At 42.9% G+C, this 16,490-nt stretch overlaps 2 protein-coding genes across 8 annotated transcripts in view; one reads left to right on the top strand and one right to left on the bottom strand.

The window, feature by feature from the left end:
- Positions 1 to 16,490, top strand: part of LOC129030877 (lysozyme g-like protein 2) — a 120,585-nt gene that overhangs the window by 8,310 nt on the left and 95,785 nt on the right. For 2 of the 7 annotated variants that reach the window (XR_010123226.1, XR_010123227.1), the window contains exons 2-6: positions 571 to 643; positions 6,746 to 6,886; positions 8,105 to 8,301; positions 9,431 to 9,569; positions 11,074 to 12,626. Coding sequence is in view for 5 of the 7 variants with exons in the window: in XM_063649211.1 (XP_063505281.1) it covers positions 601 to 643; positions 6,746 to 6,886; positions 8,105 to 8,301; positions 9,431 to 9,569; positions 11,074 to 11,192 (639 nt within the window). In the remaining 2 variants the exon portion in view is untranslated. Of the gene's footprint in view, positions 1 to 568; positions 644 to 6,745; positions 6,887 to 8,104; positions 8,302 to 9,430; positions 9,570 to 10,091; positions 10,153 to 11,073; positions 13,062 to 16,490 lie in introns of those variants that run through there. The other 5 variants (XM_063649211.1, XM_054476715.2, XM_054476717.2 and 2 more) reach the window with 4 other exon arrangements.
- The window catches only part of LYG1 (lysozyme g1), a 118,051-nt gene that overhangs the window by 41,613 nt on the left and 59,948 nt on the right, over positions 1 to 16,490 (bottom strand). The gene's annotated exons all lie outside the window — the stretch shown is intronic.

The raw sequence follows: 16,490 nt of genomic DNA, 5'->3' as shown, positions 1-16,490 counted from the left end.
GAATGGAAACACCCAGGCATGGTGGCAGGCATATGTCGCCCCAGCTACTCAGGATGCTGAGGTGGGAGGATCGCTTGAGCCCAGGAGTTTGAGGCCATAGTGAGCTATGATTATGCCACTGCACTCCAGCCTGGGTGACAGAGCAGGATCTCATTTCTAAATAAATGGATGAAAAACCAAAACTGATCCTTGAAGGCAGGGGTAGGGTGAATAACTAGAATGAAAGGAGCAGTATTTTTTTTAAAAAAGTATTCTTTTTTAAAAGAGAAACCCCACAAAATTATGGGGTTACCAAGCTTAGAGATGGGATAGGAGTGTATATTTAGTTACATATGTAAGATATGCATGACTCATGTCAATATGAAATTGGATTGAAGTGAGATTGGGAGTTTATGCTTAAGAAAGAGAGTGTGCCAACAAACTATGTACTGAGCCTGTGAGAATACTATCTTGAAACAGGGAAATGAGTAGTGAATTGGAAATAACTCTGAACTTTTTAAAATATCAAAGCAAATTTTTCTTTAGGAAATTTTCAGGTTTTAAAATTAACCACTTTTGATTTCAAATCAGAGCAGGTCCTGGAAGATAAGATTCCCCGCCATGTTATCCTCCGTGGTGTTTTGGGGACTAATTGCCCTCATTGGTAAGTCAATGGCTGAGATTTAGCATTGTTCACAGGGCATCCACAAAAACCTCCAGCACAATCATGAATCAGAAAGAGCAATGATTACCTGTAATGGAAGAGTGGGCTCTCATTCTGACCAGCTTGGCCATTAATCAACTATGATTTCTATAATTAACAGTGTGCTCTGCTTGCTAAGCAGGTGAAAAACAGAATCTGTGGGAATTTCAAATAATCTAATATTTATTGATCTGCTTACTTCCTGTCTGACAATGCACCTATCAGGCTGGATATCTTACCAGGAGGTATATGGAACAGTGCCTTGGAAGCAAAATACATGAAGAGACAATTATCAATGCCAAGCGGTGGATGAGAGTTCAATGTGTATAGGTGGGAGAAAAGCACTAGTCTGGGAAAGATTTGGGAGGAAGAGCTCACATCCAACCAGAATGCTCAGATGTGAAAGGCTTTTGGGGGGAACATGTCAACTGAAGGATGCTTGGTGATTTAATAAGAAAAGGGAAGAGCTTGCTGGATGGGAAGAAAGATTTCAGTAAAAGAGCAGAGGCAGAAATGAATGAAAAGTCTTTGGGTCCGTGTGGTCTGGACAGAAGAGGGGGTTTCTGGGGGGAAGGCTGGAAAGATAGGTTGGTGAGTTGGTAAGGGATCTTGAATAAGAGAATGTGAAAACTTTGACCTAAGCAAAATGAAAAGCCATTCTGAGCAATGTTCAAGTTGTCTTTAATTATAGAATGGTGACTGAAAAGAAAGTGTTTCTAAAATGTTCAATTCTAAATTTGGAAAAACAAGGCTACCCAAAAGTAATTTCCAGTTACTTATGGTCAAAAGCAGGGCAACATAGTTTTAAATTTTTACTCATTTTAGATTGCCAGGTGAGAGCAGAGTTAAATAGCCAGTAGATTAATTATGAGCTACCATATTAGCTGTGTATAGCTGAAAGGTGACTCAATTTAAAAAGGGCTTGTGTGTTTATAAGGCCTACACAGGCAGTGTAGGGTCCATCCGTGGTCATATTCCAGTTCCCTTAAAGCAGTGGTTCATAAACGTGTGTAAGAGTCAACTGGGAATGCTGGGTAAAATGCAGCTTCTTTGGCCTTATACTGCAAGATTTTGGTTCAGTAGATCTGGTGTGAAGAGCCCAGTGATAAGCCTTTTTTTTTTTTTTTTTTTGAGACAGAGTCTCGCTCTGTCACCCAGGCTGGAGTGCAGTGGTGCGATCTCAGCTCACTGCAAGCTCCACCTTCTGGGTTCACGCCATTCTTCTGCCTCAGCCTCCCAAGTAGCTGGGACTACAGGCACCCACCATCATGCCCAGCTAATTTTTTTGTGTTTTTAGTAGAGACAGGGTTTCACTGTGTTACCCAGGATGGTCTTGATCTCCTGACCTCGTGATCCACCCGCCTTGGCCTCCCAAAGTGCTGGGATTATAGGTGTGAGCCACCATGCCAAGCCCAGTGATAAGCATTTTTAATAAGCTTCCTGGGTAACTTTGATGCCTGTGGTCTCTGGGCCACACAGTGAGCCTGGCAAAGACTGCCTCCCAGTGAAAGGATACTGAACCTGTCAATATAAGGACACTTGATCCAGATAATTTAAACAATCCCTTTCTGTCTCATTCCTTCATCCATCCAACTATCCATTCTTCCATTCAGCAAATGTTTATTAAATGTCTACTTTGTGCCAGGCATTGTTCCAGGTGCTGAGGAGGATATAGCAGAGAAAAACATCTAGAAACTGACCTAACGATATTTATCTTCTAGTGAGAGGAATGAACAGAAAAAGAGTGAGAGGAAAAAGGGAAGAGAGAGTGAAATAATGAGAGGAAGGGAGGGAGATAAAAACATTTCACCCGTAAAAATTTTTGGGCCTGGCACGGTGGCTCACACCTGTAATTCCTGCACTTTGGGAGGCCGAGGCAGGCGGATCAAAAGGTAAGAGATCAAGACCATCCTGGCTAACACAGTGATATGCCATCTCTACTAAAAATACAAAAAATTAGCCAGGCATGGTGGCGGGCGCCTGTAGTCCCAGCTACTTGGGAGGCTGAGGCAGGAGAATGGCATGAACCTGGGAGGCAGAGCTTGCAGTGAGCCGAGATCATGCCACTGCACTCCAGCCTCGGTGACAGAGCGAGACTCCATCTGGAAAAAAAAAAAAAAATTTTTTTTTTGATGTGTCTCTAACATATAAGGACCAGCTCTGGCACAAAAAGATGTTCCTGGTTCAGCTTGAACATTTCCTGCCCCAGGCTAGCAATCAGCCATTATTCTGAGGAGCGCTGGTTCTTGTTAGCAGGAAATGGTATTTAGAGACCACAGTGTGGGAAGTAAAAGTGCTCCATTGCTATGGAGTTGTCATTTATTTCAGGTGTTTTCAGTGGCGGGAACTAGAAAATATATATTTTTAAAAGAAAAACAACTATGCATTTAGATATTTCACATTTATATTTAAGAATGCAAGCATTTTACATCAGTTTTATATTTGTACCTCTGCTATCTTACACTAAAAATCCTAGTTCTAATGACATTAGCATTATTACTTATTTACATACAATAGTGTCAAAATAACTATGACAGTATTACCAACCAATAATGAGACAGTAGATACAATTTAAGATTTTCTTGTGATTATTTATGTTCATAGGATGGATTCCTATGTAGTGGTATATACTTATATGGATATATTTTAAAGTCACTTAAGATAATTCTCCTCTATATGTTTATTAATCTTTCAATTTGTTATAGAGTTATGTTCATTTGTTTTTCTTTTTTATGATTCCATTTTTCCCTATTTGATTTAATTTTAAAATTTATGATAACATTTACATGGTTCCAAAATAAAAACTTTAAAAAAGATAGTTAGTCTATCCCCTATCCCTGTTCCCTTTACCTTCCTCTTACTCTCTCCATAACTAACAATTTTTATCAGTTTTTCATTCATCCTTGTATTGTTTCTTTTGAAAATATGAGCAAATCACACAAAATATACAATTGTATTTTCTCCCCTTTCTTACACAAAGAGTACAATTCTATAAATACTATTTTGCTCCTGGAGAGAATTTTACAGGAATATATACAGGTCTTACTCTTTCCTTTTGCAGCTGCATAGTACTTCACTGTGGACGTAGCATCACTTACTCAACCAGTCCCTAAATTAATGACATTTGTGTTGTTTGCAGTCCTTTGTTCTTATAAACAGTGCTGGAATGAACAGCCTATCACAAAACTGTGTTCCACAGCAATGTGTGAGACAGCCTATTTCCTCACAACCTCTCCCACAGAGGGTATTGCCAAACCTTTGGGCTCTTGCCAACTAAAGAGTTGGAAAATGCAGCCAGGTGCGGTGGCTCACGCCTGTAATCCCAGCACTTTGGGAGGCCAAGGTGGGTGGATCACAAGGTCAGCAGATCAAGACCATCCTGGCTAACATGGTGAAACCCCGTCTCTACTAAAAATACAAAAAATTAGCCGGGTGTGATGGTGGGCACCTGTAGTCCCAACTGCTGGGGAGGCTGAGGCAGGAGAATGGCATGAACCCGGGAGCGGGAGGCGGAGCTTGCAGTGAGCCATGATCGCACCACTGCACTGCAGCCTGGGCGACAGGGCAAGACTCTGTCTCAAAAAAAAAAAAAAAAAGAAGCGTTGGAAAATGCTGTCATAATGATGTTTTAATGTGGCCTTTCTCTTCTTTTGAGTGTGGTTTAACGTCTTTTATATGTTTAAGGACCATTTTCTTTTTTTTTGTCTATAAACTCTCTATATATTCTGCTGATAAGGTGATATTTGGACAGAGACCTGAAGGCATGATCATGTAGATACCTGGAGGAATAGCGTTCTAGGCAAAAGGGACCACAAACATATAGGCTTTGAGGCAGAAACCTGCCTGGCATGTTGAAGGATAAGCACAAAGAAGAATGTGGCTGGAGGAGAGTGAGCAAAGGGAAAGAGAAGTAGGAACAGGAGCAGAGGGCCAGATCTAGTAGGTCTTGGAGGCTGCAGGATGGACTTGGCTATTTCCCTAAAGGAGGAGAAAGCCACTGGAAGGTTAAGAGAGAAGACTGATAGCAGCCCATGCATATTCACACAGGGCCACTCTGTCTACTAGGTAGGGGATGGGCTGCAAGAGTGAATCAGGGAGGTCAGTTAGGAGGCTGTTAGGGGAGTCCATATGAGCACTGATGCTGGCTGGGACTGTGGCAGTAGCAGAGGTGGGAGAAGTGGTTAGATTCTATTATTTTTTCGTTTTTTGAGACAGAGGTTTGCTCTTTTTGCCCAGGCTGCAGTGCAATGGCACGATCTCGGCTCACTGCATCCTCCTCCTCCTGGGTTCAAGTGATTCTTCTGCCTCAGCCTCCTGAGTAGCTGGGATTACAGGCATGCACTACCACGCCCAGCTAATTTTGTATTTTTAGTAGAGATGGGTTTTTCCATGTTGGTCAGACTGGTCTTGAACTCCCGACCTCAGGTGATCCGCCTGCCTTGGCCTCCCAAAGTGCTGGGATTACAGGTGTGAGCCACCACGCCCAGCCAGATTCTATTTTTTTTACATCAAACATTTTAACAAAATACTTTTTTTTTTTTTCCAGATTTGAGACAGGGTCTTGTTCTGTCGCCCAGGCTGGAGTGCAGTGGCACCATCAAAGCTCACTGCAGCCTCGACCTCCCAGGTTCAATCAATCTTCCTGTCTCAGTCTCCCACACAGCTGGGACTACAGGCATGTGCCACTACACCAGGCTAATTTTTGTATTTTTTGTAGAAATGAGTTTTGCCATGTTGCATAGGCTGGTCTCGAACTCCTAGGCTCAAGCAATCCTCCTGCCTCAGCTTCTCAAAGTGCTGGGATTCTAGGCATGAGCCACCACATCCAGCCCAAAGTACTGTCTTATAACAAATATTTGGACTCTTAAGGTACAAGTTAACAGTCCTTGAAACCGTTAGAACAAACTTTTCAACATTACAGAAAATAACTTTGTATCTCCTTTAGCAAAAGCTCTGCCTCTCCTGTAACAGGTAGACTTGGACAGAAACTCACTTTTTAATGACAGAACAAAAAAACAAGAATAGATTTGACTTATTTTGGCAAATTCAAGTTTTACTTCTAATTTTATTAAATAGACATACATAGGAACTCAACTTCACAGTAAATGATATAAAATAAGAATATATTTAAATTGTTATGGTGCCCTTCTTTCTTATCTTTCTAAACAAAGTCAAATTGTTAATCCAGATGTTCACATTCCCAGAAGCATTTGTGTCAGAAATGTTTTAAAATTCCTCTCAAAACAATAGACACTGGGGACTGTAAAAGGAAGGAGGGAGAGAGAAAGGGAGGGAGGGAGGCAACGATTGAAAACTACACATCAGGTACTGTGTTCACTATTTGGGTGAAGGATCGATAGAAGGACAATCCTCAGCATCACACGATATGCCCATGTAACAAACCTGCACATGTACCCCCTGAATCTTAAAAAAAAAAAAAAAAAAAAAACCTCTCAAGTTTCCTGCTTAAAAACCTGTCAGTTTTAATTCTGACATACAGGCACTGACATACAGTGCCTGTAATCCCAGCACTTTGGGAGGCCAAGGAGAGAGGATCGCTTGAGCCCAGAAGTTTGAGACTAGCTTGGGCAACATAGCAAACCCCATCTCTACAAAAAGATAAAATAAGCCAGGCCTGGTGATGTGCACCTGTGGTTCCAGCTACTCAGGAGGCTGGGGTGGGAGGATCGTTTGAGCCCAGGTGTTGGTGCCTGCAGCGAGCTATGATCACGCCACTGCACTCCAGCCTGGACAACAGAGCAAGATCTTGTCTCTTAAAAAAAGGAAAAAAAAAAGACTGCACATGCATTCAGGATCTATAAAAGATGAATTTCATAATATTTTGCAGTGTTTTCAGATTAAGCGCTGTGTTAATACAAAACAAAACAAAAGGTCGGAGCAGAGTGGGCATGGGGAACTTCTGTCTGATGAACAAATAATGGCAACAAGAGAGTTGGGGCGTTCTGTCTGTGGCCTTCCGCCTTTGGTTTAGTGATGTTTATTGCAGCAACCCAAGTAATATCTTCTCACAGGATTCATGTGAGTTACACTTCTGCCTCCTAGGCACTTCCAGGTGCTCGTACCCCTTCACCCACTCAATGAAGCCTCACCTACATCCGCGCCTGTACCACGGCTGCTACGGGGACATCATGACCATGAAGACCTCTGGGGCCACTTGTGATGCAAACAGTGTGATGAACTGCGGTAAGTGAAAAGCAGAGCAAACGTTCGGCTTTTTCCCCCTTTCATCGTTTTCAGATTTTTTCTTAGGAAGTCACTTAATTTTGAAAAGGTATAATCATCATTATGACAATAGCATCAAAATTAAAAATGAGCAAAAACCACAATCCTGACCAATCTAACAACCCGCTTCTTTTTATTTTCCACTCCCATTCTTTCCAAACCTTGTCCAGCTGTGTTTATTTCCACGTGTTGAAACTACTGCTTGAATAAATATTAGACTCTGGCTTTGTTTTTTGGGTGGTGCCGCTGTGTTTGCTTCATGTTACACGTTAACATTTGAAGCAATACTGTTCCAAAGTCATCTTCATCATGTTATCCTGGTTTTAGAGTGTCAGAGCTGGCAGCAACCACAAGGTCACATCAGACCCCAACCCCTCAAATTTACAAATCAGAGCCCAAAGACTCAGCAAGGAGGGGGGTACTTCCCAATAGAACAGAGCCAGCTAGTGGCAGAGCCAGGCTAAAACATACATTGACTGACTCCTAGTCCAACAGGCTTCCCAGTGCACCAGTGTGGCAGAATTTTGTGTGTGTGTGTGTGATGGAGTCTTGCTTTGTCACCCAGGCTGGAGTGTGATGGCATGATCTCGGCTCACTACAACCTCCACCTCCCAGGTTCAAGTGAATCTCCTGCCTCAGTCTCCTGAGTAGCTGGGGTTACAGGTGCCTGCTGCCAAGTCCAGCTAATTTTTGTATTTTTGGTAGAGACAGGGTTTCACCATGTTGGCCAGGCTGGTCTTGAACTCCTGACCTCAAGGGATCTGTCCACCTCGGGCTCCCAAAGTGCTGGGATTCCAGGCATGAGCAATTTGAAGGAGAAACAGAGCAGAAGCGGCACCTGTTGGGGGTTGTGGATCTGTTTCTGCAGTCAGAGATCAAAAGGATGTCTTAGAATGGTTGTCCCAAGCCATTAGCAGTTATCAGAGGCTGTGGCTAACTTAGCAAATTTTTAAAAATGGTTTTCTTCTGAAGTAGAAGAAACAGTTTCTTTTCTTTTTTTAACTTTAAATTCTGTTTTTTTTTTTAATTAGAGATGGGCTCTCACTATGATGCCCAGGCTGGTTTCAAACTCCTCCTGGGTTCAAGCGATCCTCCTGTTTCAGCCTCCTGTGTAGCAGGGACTGACTTCAGGCACACACTACTATGCCCAGAAAAACAGTTTCTTTCCTATTGACGTAGGGATCCGTGGTTCTGAAATGTTTGCTGAGATGGATTTGAGGGCCATAAAACCTTACCAGACTCTGATCAAAGAAGTCGGGCAGAGACATTGCGTGGACCCTGCTGTCATCGCAGCCATCATCTCCAGGGAAAGCCACGGTGGATCTGTCCTGCAAGACGGCTGGGATCACAGGGGACTTAAATTTGGCTTGATGCAGGTATTTAGCTAGAAACTTTCTATCAGCCCCACTGCATCCCTCCTCACAGAAGCTCAACCTCAACTAGAAATCCATTTGCAGTGCTTCCAAGCCCCAAAATACCCTGGCATCTGGCTACAGGTACTCCAGCATAATTTTTTTTTTTTTTTTTTTGAGATGGAGTTTCACTCTTGTTGCCCAGGCTGGAGTGCAATGGCGTGATCTCGGCTCACTGCAGCCTCCACTCCCGGGTTCAAGTGATTCTCCTCCCTCAGCCTCCTGAGTAGCTGGGATTATAGGCACACGCCACCATGCCCAGCTAATTTTTTGTATTTTTAGTAGAGATGGGATTTCACCTTGTTGGCCAGGCTGGTCTTGAACTCCTGACCTCAGGTGATCCACCCGTCTCAGTCTCCCAAAGTGCTGGGATTACAAGCGTGAGCCACTGTGTCCGGCTACTCTAGCATAATTTGATCTGGGATTTCTGTAACACATCTTTTTATTTCATTCAAGGCTTATTCATTATCAGATATCTTTTAAAAAGTATTTTAGGAGTTTCATAACTACCATTTTGCAATAAATAATATGTAATACACTAAAACTGAGAAAATCTTATCAACAGCACTATTGTTACAGGTGTCCTCTTGGGGTTCATGAAGTAGTAAATTTCATCCATGTGGATCAAAACATGGTATAATCGAGCCCTACTTGAAACAACTTGTTCCTTTGGATAAAGTGGAGGAAGGGGATCCAAATTATCTGGATATTTGCTTCCAGGCTCGATTTTAAATTGTCTGTAGAAATACAGACTTCTGGCCTTCCCAGTTAGAAACAAATTTTTCTCTGAATTAGCTGGATAATTATTTATTACCAAAAATGTGTAGACTTTGGGTGTTATTTGTTTCAAAACAACTTAAAAAAAATTTTTTTTGTATATTAGAATGTTTAGCTAAAACTGTGCCATTTCCATTTCTCCCAAACCTTACTTTGTTTCTCTGACTCTCATCTCTATGAAAGAAAGAACAATAGAATTGACTCTTTGGGGATAAAGGCCGGTATCTATGACTTGAATACCAGGAGAGGAAATTAGGAATGGCAGAAAAATGTGTTACCTCATCCAGATGCTGACTTTATTATCTGAATTTTCTAGCTTGATAAACAAACGTACCACCCTGTTGGTGCCTGGGACAGCAAAGAGCACCTTTCACAGGCCACTGGGATTCTAACAAAGAGAATTAAGGCAATCCAGAAAAAATTCCCCACGTGGAGTGTTGCTCAGCACCTCAAAGGTAGGCTGTATTCTGAGTACTTTGTTTAAATGAGCAATGAATGAGACCACTGAAGGCCAGTGTGACCCCAGACTCCCTGGGAGCATTTCCACGTGGTCAGCAGTGGCCCTGGGAGGAGCTGTCTAGAGGCTGCATTTGCATTCCCTGAACCACTGAGTTACTTTGAGAGGTCCTCCATCCTCAACCTCCATTTCCCCTTCTGCAGAATGTTGGGGTTCTTATTCATTGCTTATTGAGCTATTGAGTGATACCTTGAAACATAGTGAGACCCTGTCTCTACAAAAAAAAAAAAAAAAATAGCTGGGCATGGTGACACACAGTACCAGCTACTCAGGAGGCTGAGGCAGGAGGATTGCTTGTGCCTGGGAGGTTGAGGCTGCAGTGAGCATTGATTACATCATTGCACTCCAGCCTGGGAGACAGAGTGAGACCCCATCTCTCAAAAAAAAAAAATTATCTATCTATCCATCCATCTATCTATCTATCTATCTATCTATCTATCTGTTTGCCTACCTCTCATAGGTTTTTTCCTGTTATAAGAAACTGTCAACAACTTTCCAAATTGTCTGAACAATGTTACTCCGTGAGTATTCTTGGGACTTCAGGTGCTATATATCCAAGTGGAAATCTCTGCTTGGCTGACCACAGGCCCCCTCAAGTTTAGCATCTCCCAGATGGAATTAACTCACTAACCTCACACTATAAATTTGCTCTTTCTTCTGCATTTTACGTGTCTTGGAGGCACCATAATATAGCCAGTCATCCCAGCCTGAAAACCAGATTGCTTTCTTAGGCTCTCTGGTTCCTTCTCTCTTCACACCCAACCACATCAATTCCTATTAGGTTTACCTCCTATCGGCCCATGTTATGTCCTCCACACTCTAACGGCCTTAATCAGAACAGTTTCTAGTCTCTACTTCAAGGTGCTTTAAGGCAGGGATCAGGACCAGGCATCTTTTTCTCTGGATATCAGAGCAGAGCACAATTATGTTAAACACATACATAACTACTAAAGATAAAATTCTAGGGTAAAATAGCATACACATGCATATATACACGTACCCAAAGAAATAAGTGTGTCTTGGGTACCTTGCAGTCAGTGTGACACCTCTCCTGGCACATAGTAGTTGCTTGAAAACATTTCCTGAATGAATAAATGAGTGAATAGATGAGTGAATTATTGAATAAATGAGAGAATGTTACAAGCATTTTCAGCAGAGGATGTACTGGGAGTCTAGTTCTGCCAGGCCTGGATTACATAAAAAAGCAAATCTGATTTTTGCAACAAGAAAAACCAGAGACTTTGGAAAAAAAGAAACCAATCTAGAATTTTCCCAGTGATTCTTGGGGTAGCATGTCCTTTCAGAAAGGGAGAGAGAGGGAGGAGGATTTGGGACTGCCTGCTTTGGAAGATTTGCCTGGAGAGCTAACATCTTGGCAATGCTCATTGCTTATTTCTGCTGAAAGTTAATATTTGAGCCTAACTCTCTGTGTTTCATTTCAGGTGGTCTCTCAGCTTTCAAGTCAGGAATTGAAGCGATTGCCACCCCATCGGACATAGACAATGACTTCGTCAATGATATCATTGCTCGAGCTAAGTTCTATAAAAGACAAAGCTTCTAGGCAAAGCTCTGTGGATGGGCCAGGCTGGCAGAGTGCTCAGATGGCCGCCTTTGAGAGTTTTATGTGAATGTGTTGTATTCAACACTGGCAAAGAAATGATTAAAATCATGAAAGAAAATACATTTCCCAATTTTATGAATGAAAATAAGCATTGAAAAAAGGAAAGAAAAATAAAAGAAATCCATCCAGTTCACAGTATGGTTTCCAGGAAATGGACATAGACATATATATAATTACTTTGTAGTAAATGTGAATATCATGGCAAGTGGCCCCTAGGTATTCCAGCCAGGCTTCATTTTAGCCCGTGATTCCAATGCCAACCTACTCCCTGTCTACCAGAATTGCTAACAAGTTAAGAAAGCCTTACCCAAGACTTTGTCCTTTTTCCAGTATCTGCCCAAAGCCCTGAGGCTTTGCTTATGAGAAGTTCCTGACTCGTAAGCCAGCCAATCCATGGGACAATGGAGGAAGTAGGGATGGAATTCTAGCTTCATAGGAAACTGAAAGCCAACTGAGGTGAAGCTGTCATTCAAGTTAGATACACCAAGTCCTTCAAACCCACAGCAACCTCCTGTGTTTTCTTTTGTTTGTGAAGATCCAGGGACTGGCTTTTCTTATTTTCAGCAGTTGCTGCCACACGCTTTCTTTCACGGGGTCCACCCCTCACAAAACATGGCTGAAGATAAGCATGCAGGACCCAAAGCAATTATGGTTCTTTGGTTGCAAGCAAAAGTAACCACTTATAGAAATTTTAAGCAATAAAAGGAAATTACTGGAAGGCTAACAGAACCAACTAAGAGGGTCAAGGAGATGAAGAGACACCAGGCAACTCTGGGGTCTGGATAGCAGGAATGGGTGAACCATACCTTACAGCATCCCTAGTAAGTGAATGAATTAGCACCCTCACCAATATCCTCATATATGTACTCCAAACACCATTTTCTGATTATGTCATCATTCTGCGTTACTTTCATAGTGCCAGGAGAGGCTCGGAGCTATTTATCTTGGGTCACATACACACCTACCCCTTGGCTATTTTGCTACCTTGGTCTTGCTAACACTACCCACAACGGAGAAGAGACAACTCTCTGGAAGGAAACTGTGTGCTGTTTGTGGCCTTTACTTCCATAGTCAGGAGAGGACACAAGTGATAACATGTTGGAGTGTAAAGTGGACGTGTGATGATGTGGCCCTGCTGGGCCTTTAACTCCCTTTGGAGATGTTCAATGAATGTTTCAGTCCATCACTTCTGTTTCTGAGAAGGACTCAAAATCATATGCATCTGCCTCAGAGCCCCATTGGAGAAAGCCAAGTAAATCCTTCTTTGCCCACTGACCTCTCAACCCAGCCTGAAGATTTGACCCAGGCAGCACCAGGAATCCTTGTTTCAGCGGGCAGGGCCAATGGTCAGTTTGTGTGGCAGGCCCTTAGCAGGTAGGCTGGTAGCTTCTATGACTGGTTGAGGCCTATGCTGTACCAGGTGTTAAATATTTTTATTATCCTCCTTGCATGTGGGCCATCCAGGATGCTCTTCAGATGTTCACTTTGCTTAGGAATGATTTATTTTGGGCTTTCCCTCACATGCATGAACTTCATCTAATCACTAGCCCCTTCAATGTCACTACTTCAACAATAAAGTACATCTAGGTGAGATAACTTTCAGGTAATTTGAAAAACAAGAAATAGTATGCTCACGTGTTCCCTGAATGTATTCCCCCAGTGTTCTCTTTATGACTAGGATGCAAGAGATGTCCCGTGGGAGACCTCACATTCAAGTTGTCTTAGTTTGGTTCCCCAGAAGCAGAACTTGAGGAAACGATTCCAGTGTGGGTAGTTTATTTTGGAACGCTGGTATGAGGTGGCTGGATGATACAGGGACAGTAGGACAGCCAATAAAATGTGTCATCGAGCCAGCTACCACAGTGGGCACCTGAGCTCTACCTTGCAGGAAAACTGCTAGGAATGGTGCAAAACCCACACCATAGAATTATTCTGCCCAAGATACAAGGAGCTGGGGAATTTATACATCAACTCCTGAGAGCTGTTGGCTGAGGGATCTGCCTGTAGGGCTTTGGGGGTGTTAATTCTTTGCTACTCTGGTTTGCCTTGCAAATAAGCAACACACATTTCCAAGGAAAAGGGGCTGCAGGTACAGAGGTACAAATACTGGCAGTTGGAAATCAACTGAAAATTCTAAAAGGCTCAGGGATATGGGAGGGTGCTAACAGCATCGGCTTCATCAGGATTAGGTACACCTGGAGGTTGGGACTATCCTTCAAACATTGCTTGTTTTCATCTATGACTTAACAACATGGTAAGAACACTCTGGAAATAACACACAAACTTCATTATGCCTCATGATTTTCATGCCAAGCTTCTCCACAACCTGTTAGAATTAATAGATATAATACAACTATCCAAGTCTTTTTTTTTTTTTTGATGGAATTTTGCTCTTGTTGCCTAGGCTGGAGTGCAATGGTGCAATCTTGGCTCACCACAACCTCTGCCTCCCGGGTTCAAGCGATTCTCCTGCCTCAGCATCCCAAGTAGCTGGGATTACAGGCATGCAACACCATGCCCGGCTAATTTTTTTTTTTTTTTTTGTATTTTTAGTAGAGACGGGGTTTCTCCATGTTGGTCAGGCTGGTCTCGAACTCCTGACCTCAGGTGATCCATCTTCCTTGGCCTCCCAAAGTGCTGGGATTACAGGCATGAGCCACCGTGCCCAGCCAACTATCTCAGTCTTTATCCTCTTCCCATCTCCATCTAGCTCAACAGCTGATTCCCAGGGATTTGCTGAGAACAATGTCAAAGATGTTAGACACAAATGTGGCACCATTAGATATAATATCCAGTCATTCTCAATTTTCTTTATATTTTTTGCCTGTGCCCCCTTCAGGTGTTATGAATTATTACATGTCTACATCCTATTATGTAAAACAGCACTTTTATAGTTGTCCAAAAACTAGGTTCTTAGGCCAGGCATGGTGGCTCACACCTGTAATCCCAGCACTTTGGGAGGCCAACACAGGAGGATTGCTTGAGCCCAGGAGTTCAAGATCAGCATGGGCAACATGGTAAAACCCTATCTCTATAAAAAATACAAAAATTACCCAGGCATGGTAGCACATGCCTGCAATCCCAGCTACTTAGGAGGTTGAGTAGGGAGAATCACCTGAGCCCGGGGAGGTCGAGGCTGCAGTGAGTCATGATTGCACCACTTCACTTCAGCCTGGACAACACAGTAAAACCTTGTCTCAAACAAACAAAAAAACCCCAAAACCAAACCAAAACAAACAAACAAAAAATTAGGTTCTTACTGGAGGATGAAGAAAAATTGTCTTATAAATAGTTTTTGTTGGGTTTTGAAGGGAAGGTGAGGGTTAAAGAAAGACACAAAGAGAGAGAGTGGTGGCTCTACAGCAAATGCAGGCTTTATGTCCAGCATAAGACCTGCAGCTTAATGCCAATGCCCATTGCTGCTTACAGGCTGGGGCAATTATAGGCTGGGTGGGAGGAGTCTGGAACATGGGGCATGGCCTGCTGCCTGGGAAAATGTTGATAACATGTTCCCATGATTAGGCAGTTTGGTGCCTGTTCCGGTGCAGTGTGAGGTTCCTTACACTTTCTTCCAGCAGAATATAATAAGAGAGTCAGGCGGTTGGGCAGGCTGTTTGTCACAGCCCGAACCCCTGTGGAATGTTTCACTTTGACCAAGGTCTGTGAAATGGCTGGGGGGCTTACAAAATGGTGCAGTTTGGACTAACAGTTTCCAGAGCAAAAAAATAAAAAATAAAAAATAATGAAAACACCTAAAAATATTTCCCTTGCTAGACTTATTCATGATTATATTCTCATCCTTTCTTTTTCTTTGCCATTAATGCCTCAACTGCTGAGAGAACTGTGACCTAATAAGAAACAGGTGTTTGGCCTCTGCAGCGTGGTGCAGGGGAAGCAAGGGGAGGAAGCCTCAGCTTCCACACTGCTGACCTCTAAGAACGCTCTCCACACAGATGATTGAAGTGCTGTGCACTGTGATGCCTTCTGTTTTACAATGCTAGGTAGGGGAAACATTCCCCACGCAGACACAATGTCCATTCCCATAATACAATCAGGTAAGAGACGCACGCAAGCACTTCTCATGAAGCCTGCTGAAAAACACCAATTCGCCTACAGACTTTAATTCCATCAACCACTACATTCCTAACTTCGGCCTCCATTAGGACTTAATTAACAGGTTTTGGTGTTACAATACTAGGTATAAAGAAGTGTTAGGCCAGACTTGGTGGCTCACGCCTGTAATCCCAGCACTTTGGGAGGTTGAGGTGGGTGGATCACCTGAGGTCAATAGTTTGAGATTAGCTTAGCCAATATGGTGAAACCCCGTCTCTACTAAAAATACAAAAATTAGCTGGGCATGGTGGCGCACACCTGTAATCCCAGCTACTGGGGAGGCTGAGGCAGGAGAATCGTTTGAACCCGGGAAGCAGACGTTGCAGTGAGCCGAGATCGTGCAACTGCACTCCAGCCTGGGCAACAGGGCGAGACTCCATCTCAAAAAAAAAAAGTGTTCCCCAGCCGGATGTAATATCCATTCCCATAAAACATTCAGGTAAAGGACACACAGCTTTACCTAAAGTCTGTTTAAACATTCCACCTTTCATGATCCTATCAACCCTTACCTTTTACGGTTCCCTCATTCTAACTGCAGCCTGCCTCAGGGCTTCATCAATGGGTTTTGGTACCACAGTGCTGGGGGCTCCCGTATCAAGTCCCAGTAACCTTTTCTCCACAGTGCCCCCACCGCTGACCATTTTACCTACTGATGTGCATAAGGCTTTGGGTCTTCACTGAGAAGGGGTAGAGCCAAGGGACTGTGACCCTTTTGTCAATCTTCATCTTGATGAACCTGCTAACAACTGTCACAGTGATTGCTGGTCAGGTTTCTCATGATAAACTTTGCCTTTGGCTTTTTAAATTTCTCCAAACTGGAGTAAATAGAGCAGGCTTATTTGGAACCCTTTAATATTGCGGGACCAGCAGGGGTTCCCTTGGGCCTGCTCAACCTTTGGTAGTGCTGTGTTAAATCCTTTGTTTTAATCCATCAATATTCATTTTATTCATCCCATTTCTTAATAACCATCTAAAGCTTTCCACCCTCCTGGGACAAGTCCCACGACACCTCTTTCTTTTTCTTCTTTTTTTGCTTCTGTCAATATTTGCATATTTGCTTTACATACCTTCTTTCTTTCTTTCTTTCTTTCTTCTTTTTTTTTTTTGAGATGCAGCTTCACTCTT

This window comes from Pongo pygmaeus, chromosome 12 (assembly GCF_028885625.2).
Source record: "Pongo pygmaeus isolate AG05252 chromosome 12, NHGRI_mPonPyg2-v2.0_pri, whole genome shotgun sequence".
NCBI lineage: Eukaryota > Metazoa > Chordata > Mammalia > Primates > Hominidae > Pongo > Pongo pygmaeus.
The sequence above is the reverse complement of the archived record's forward strand: the minus strand, read 5'-3'. Positions and strand labels throughout refer to the sequence as shown.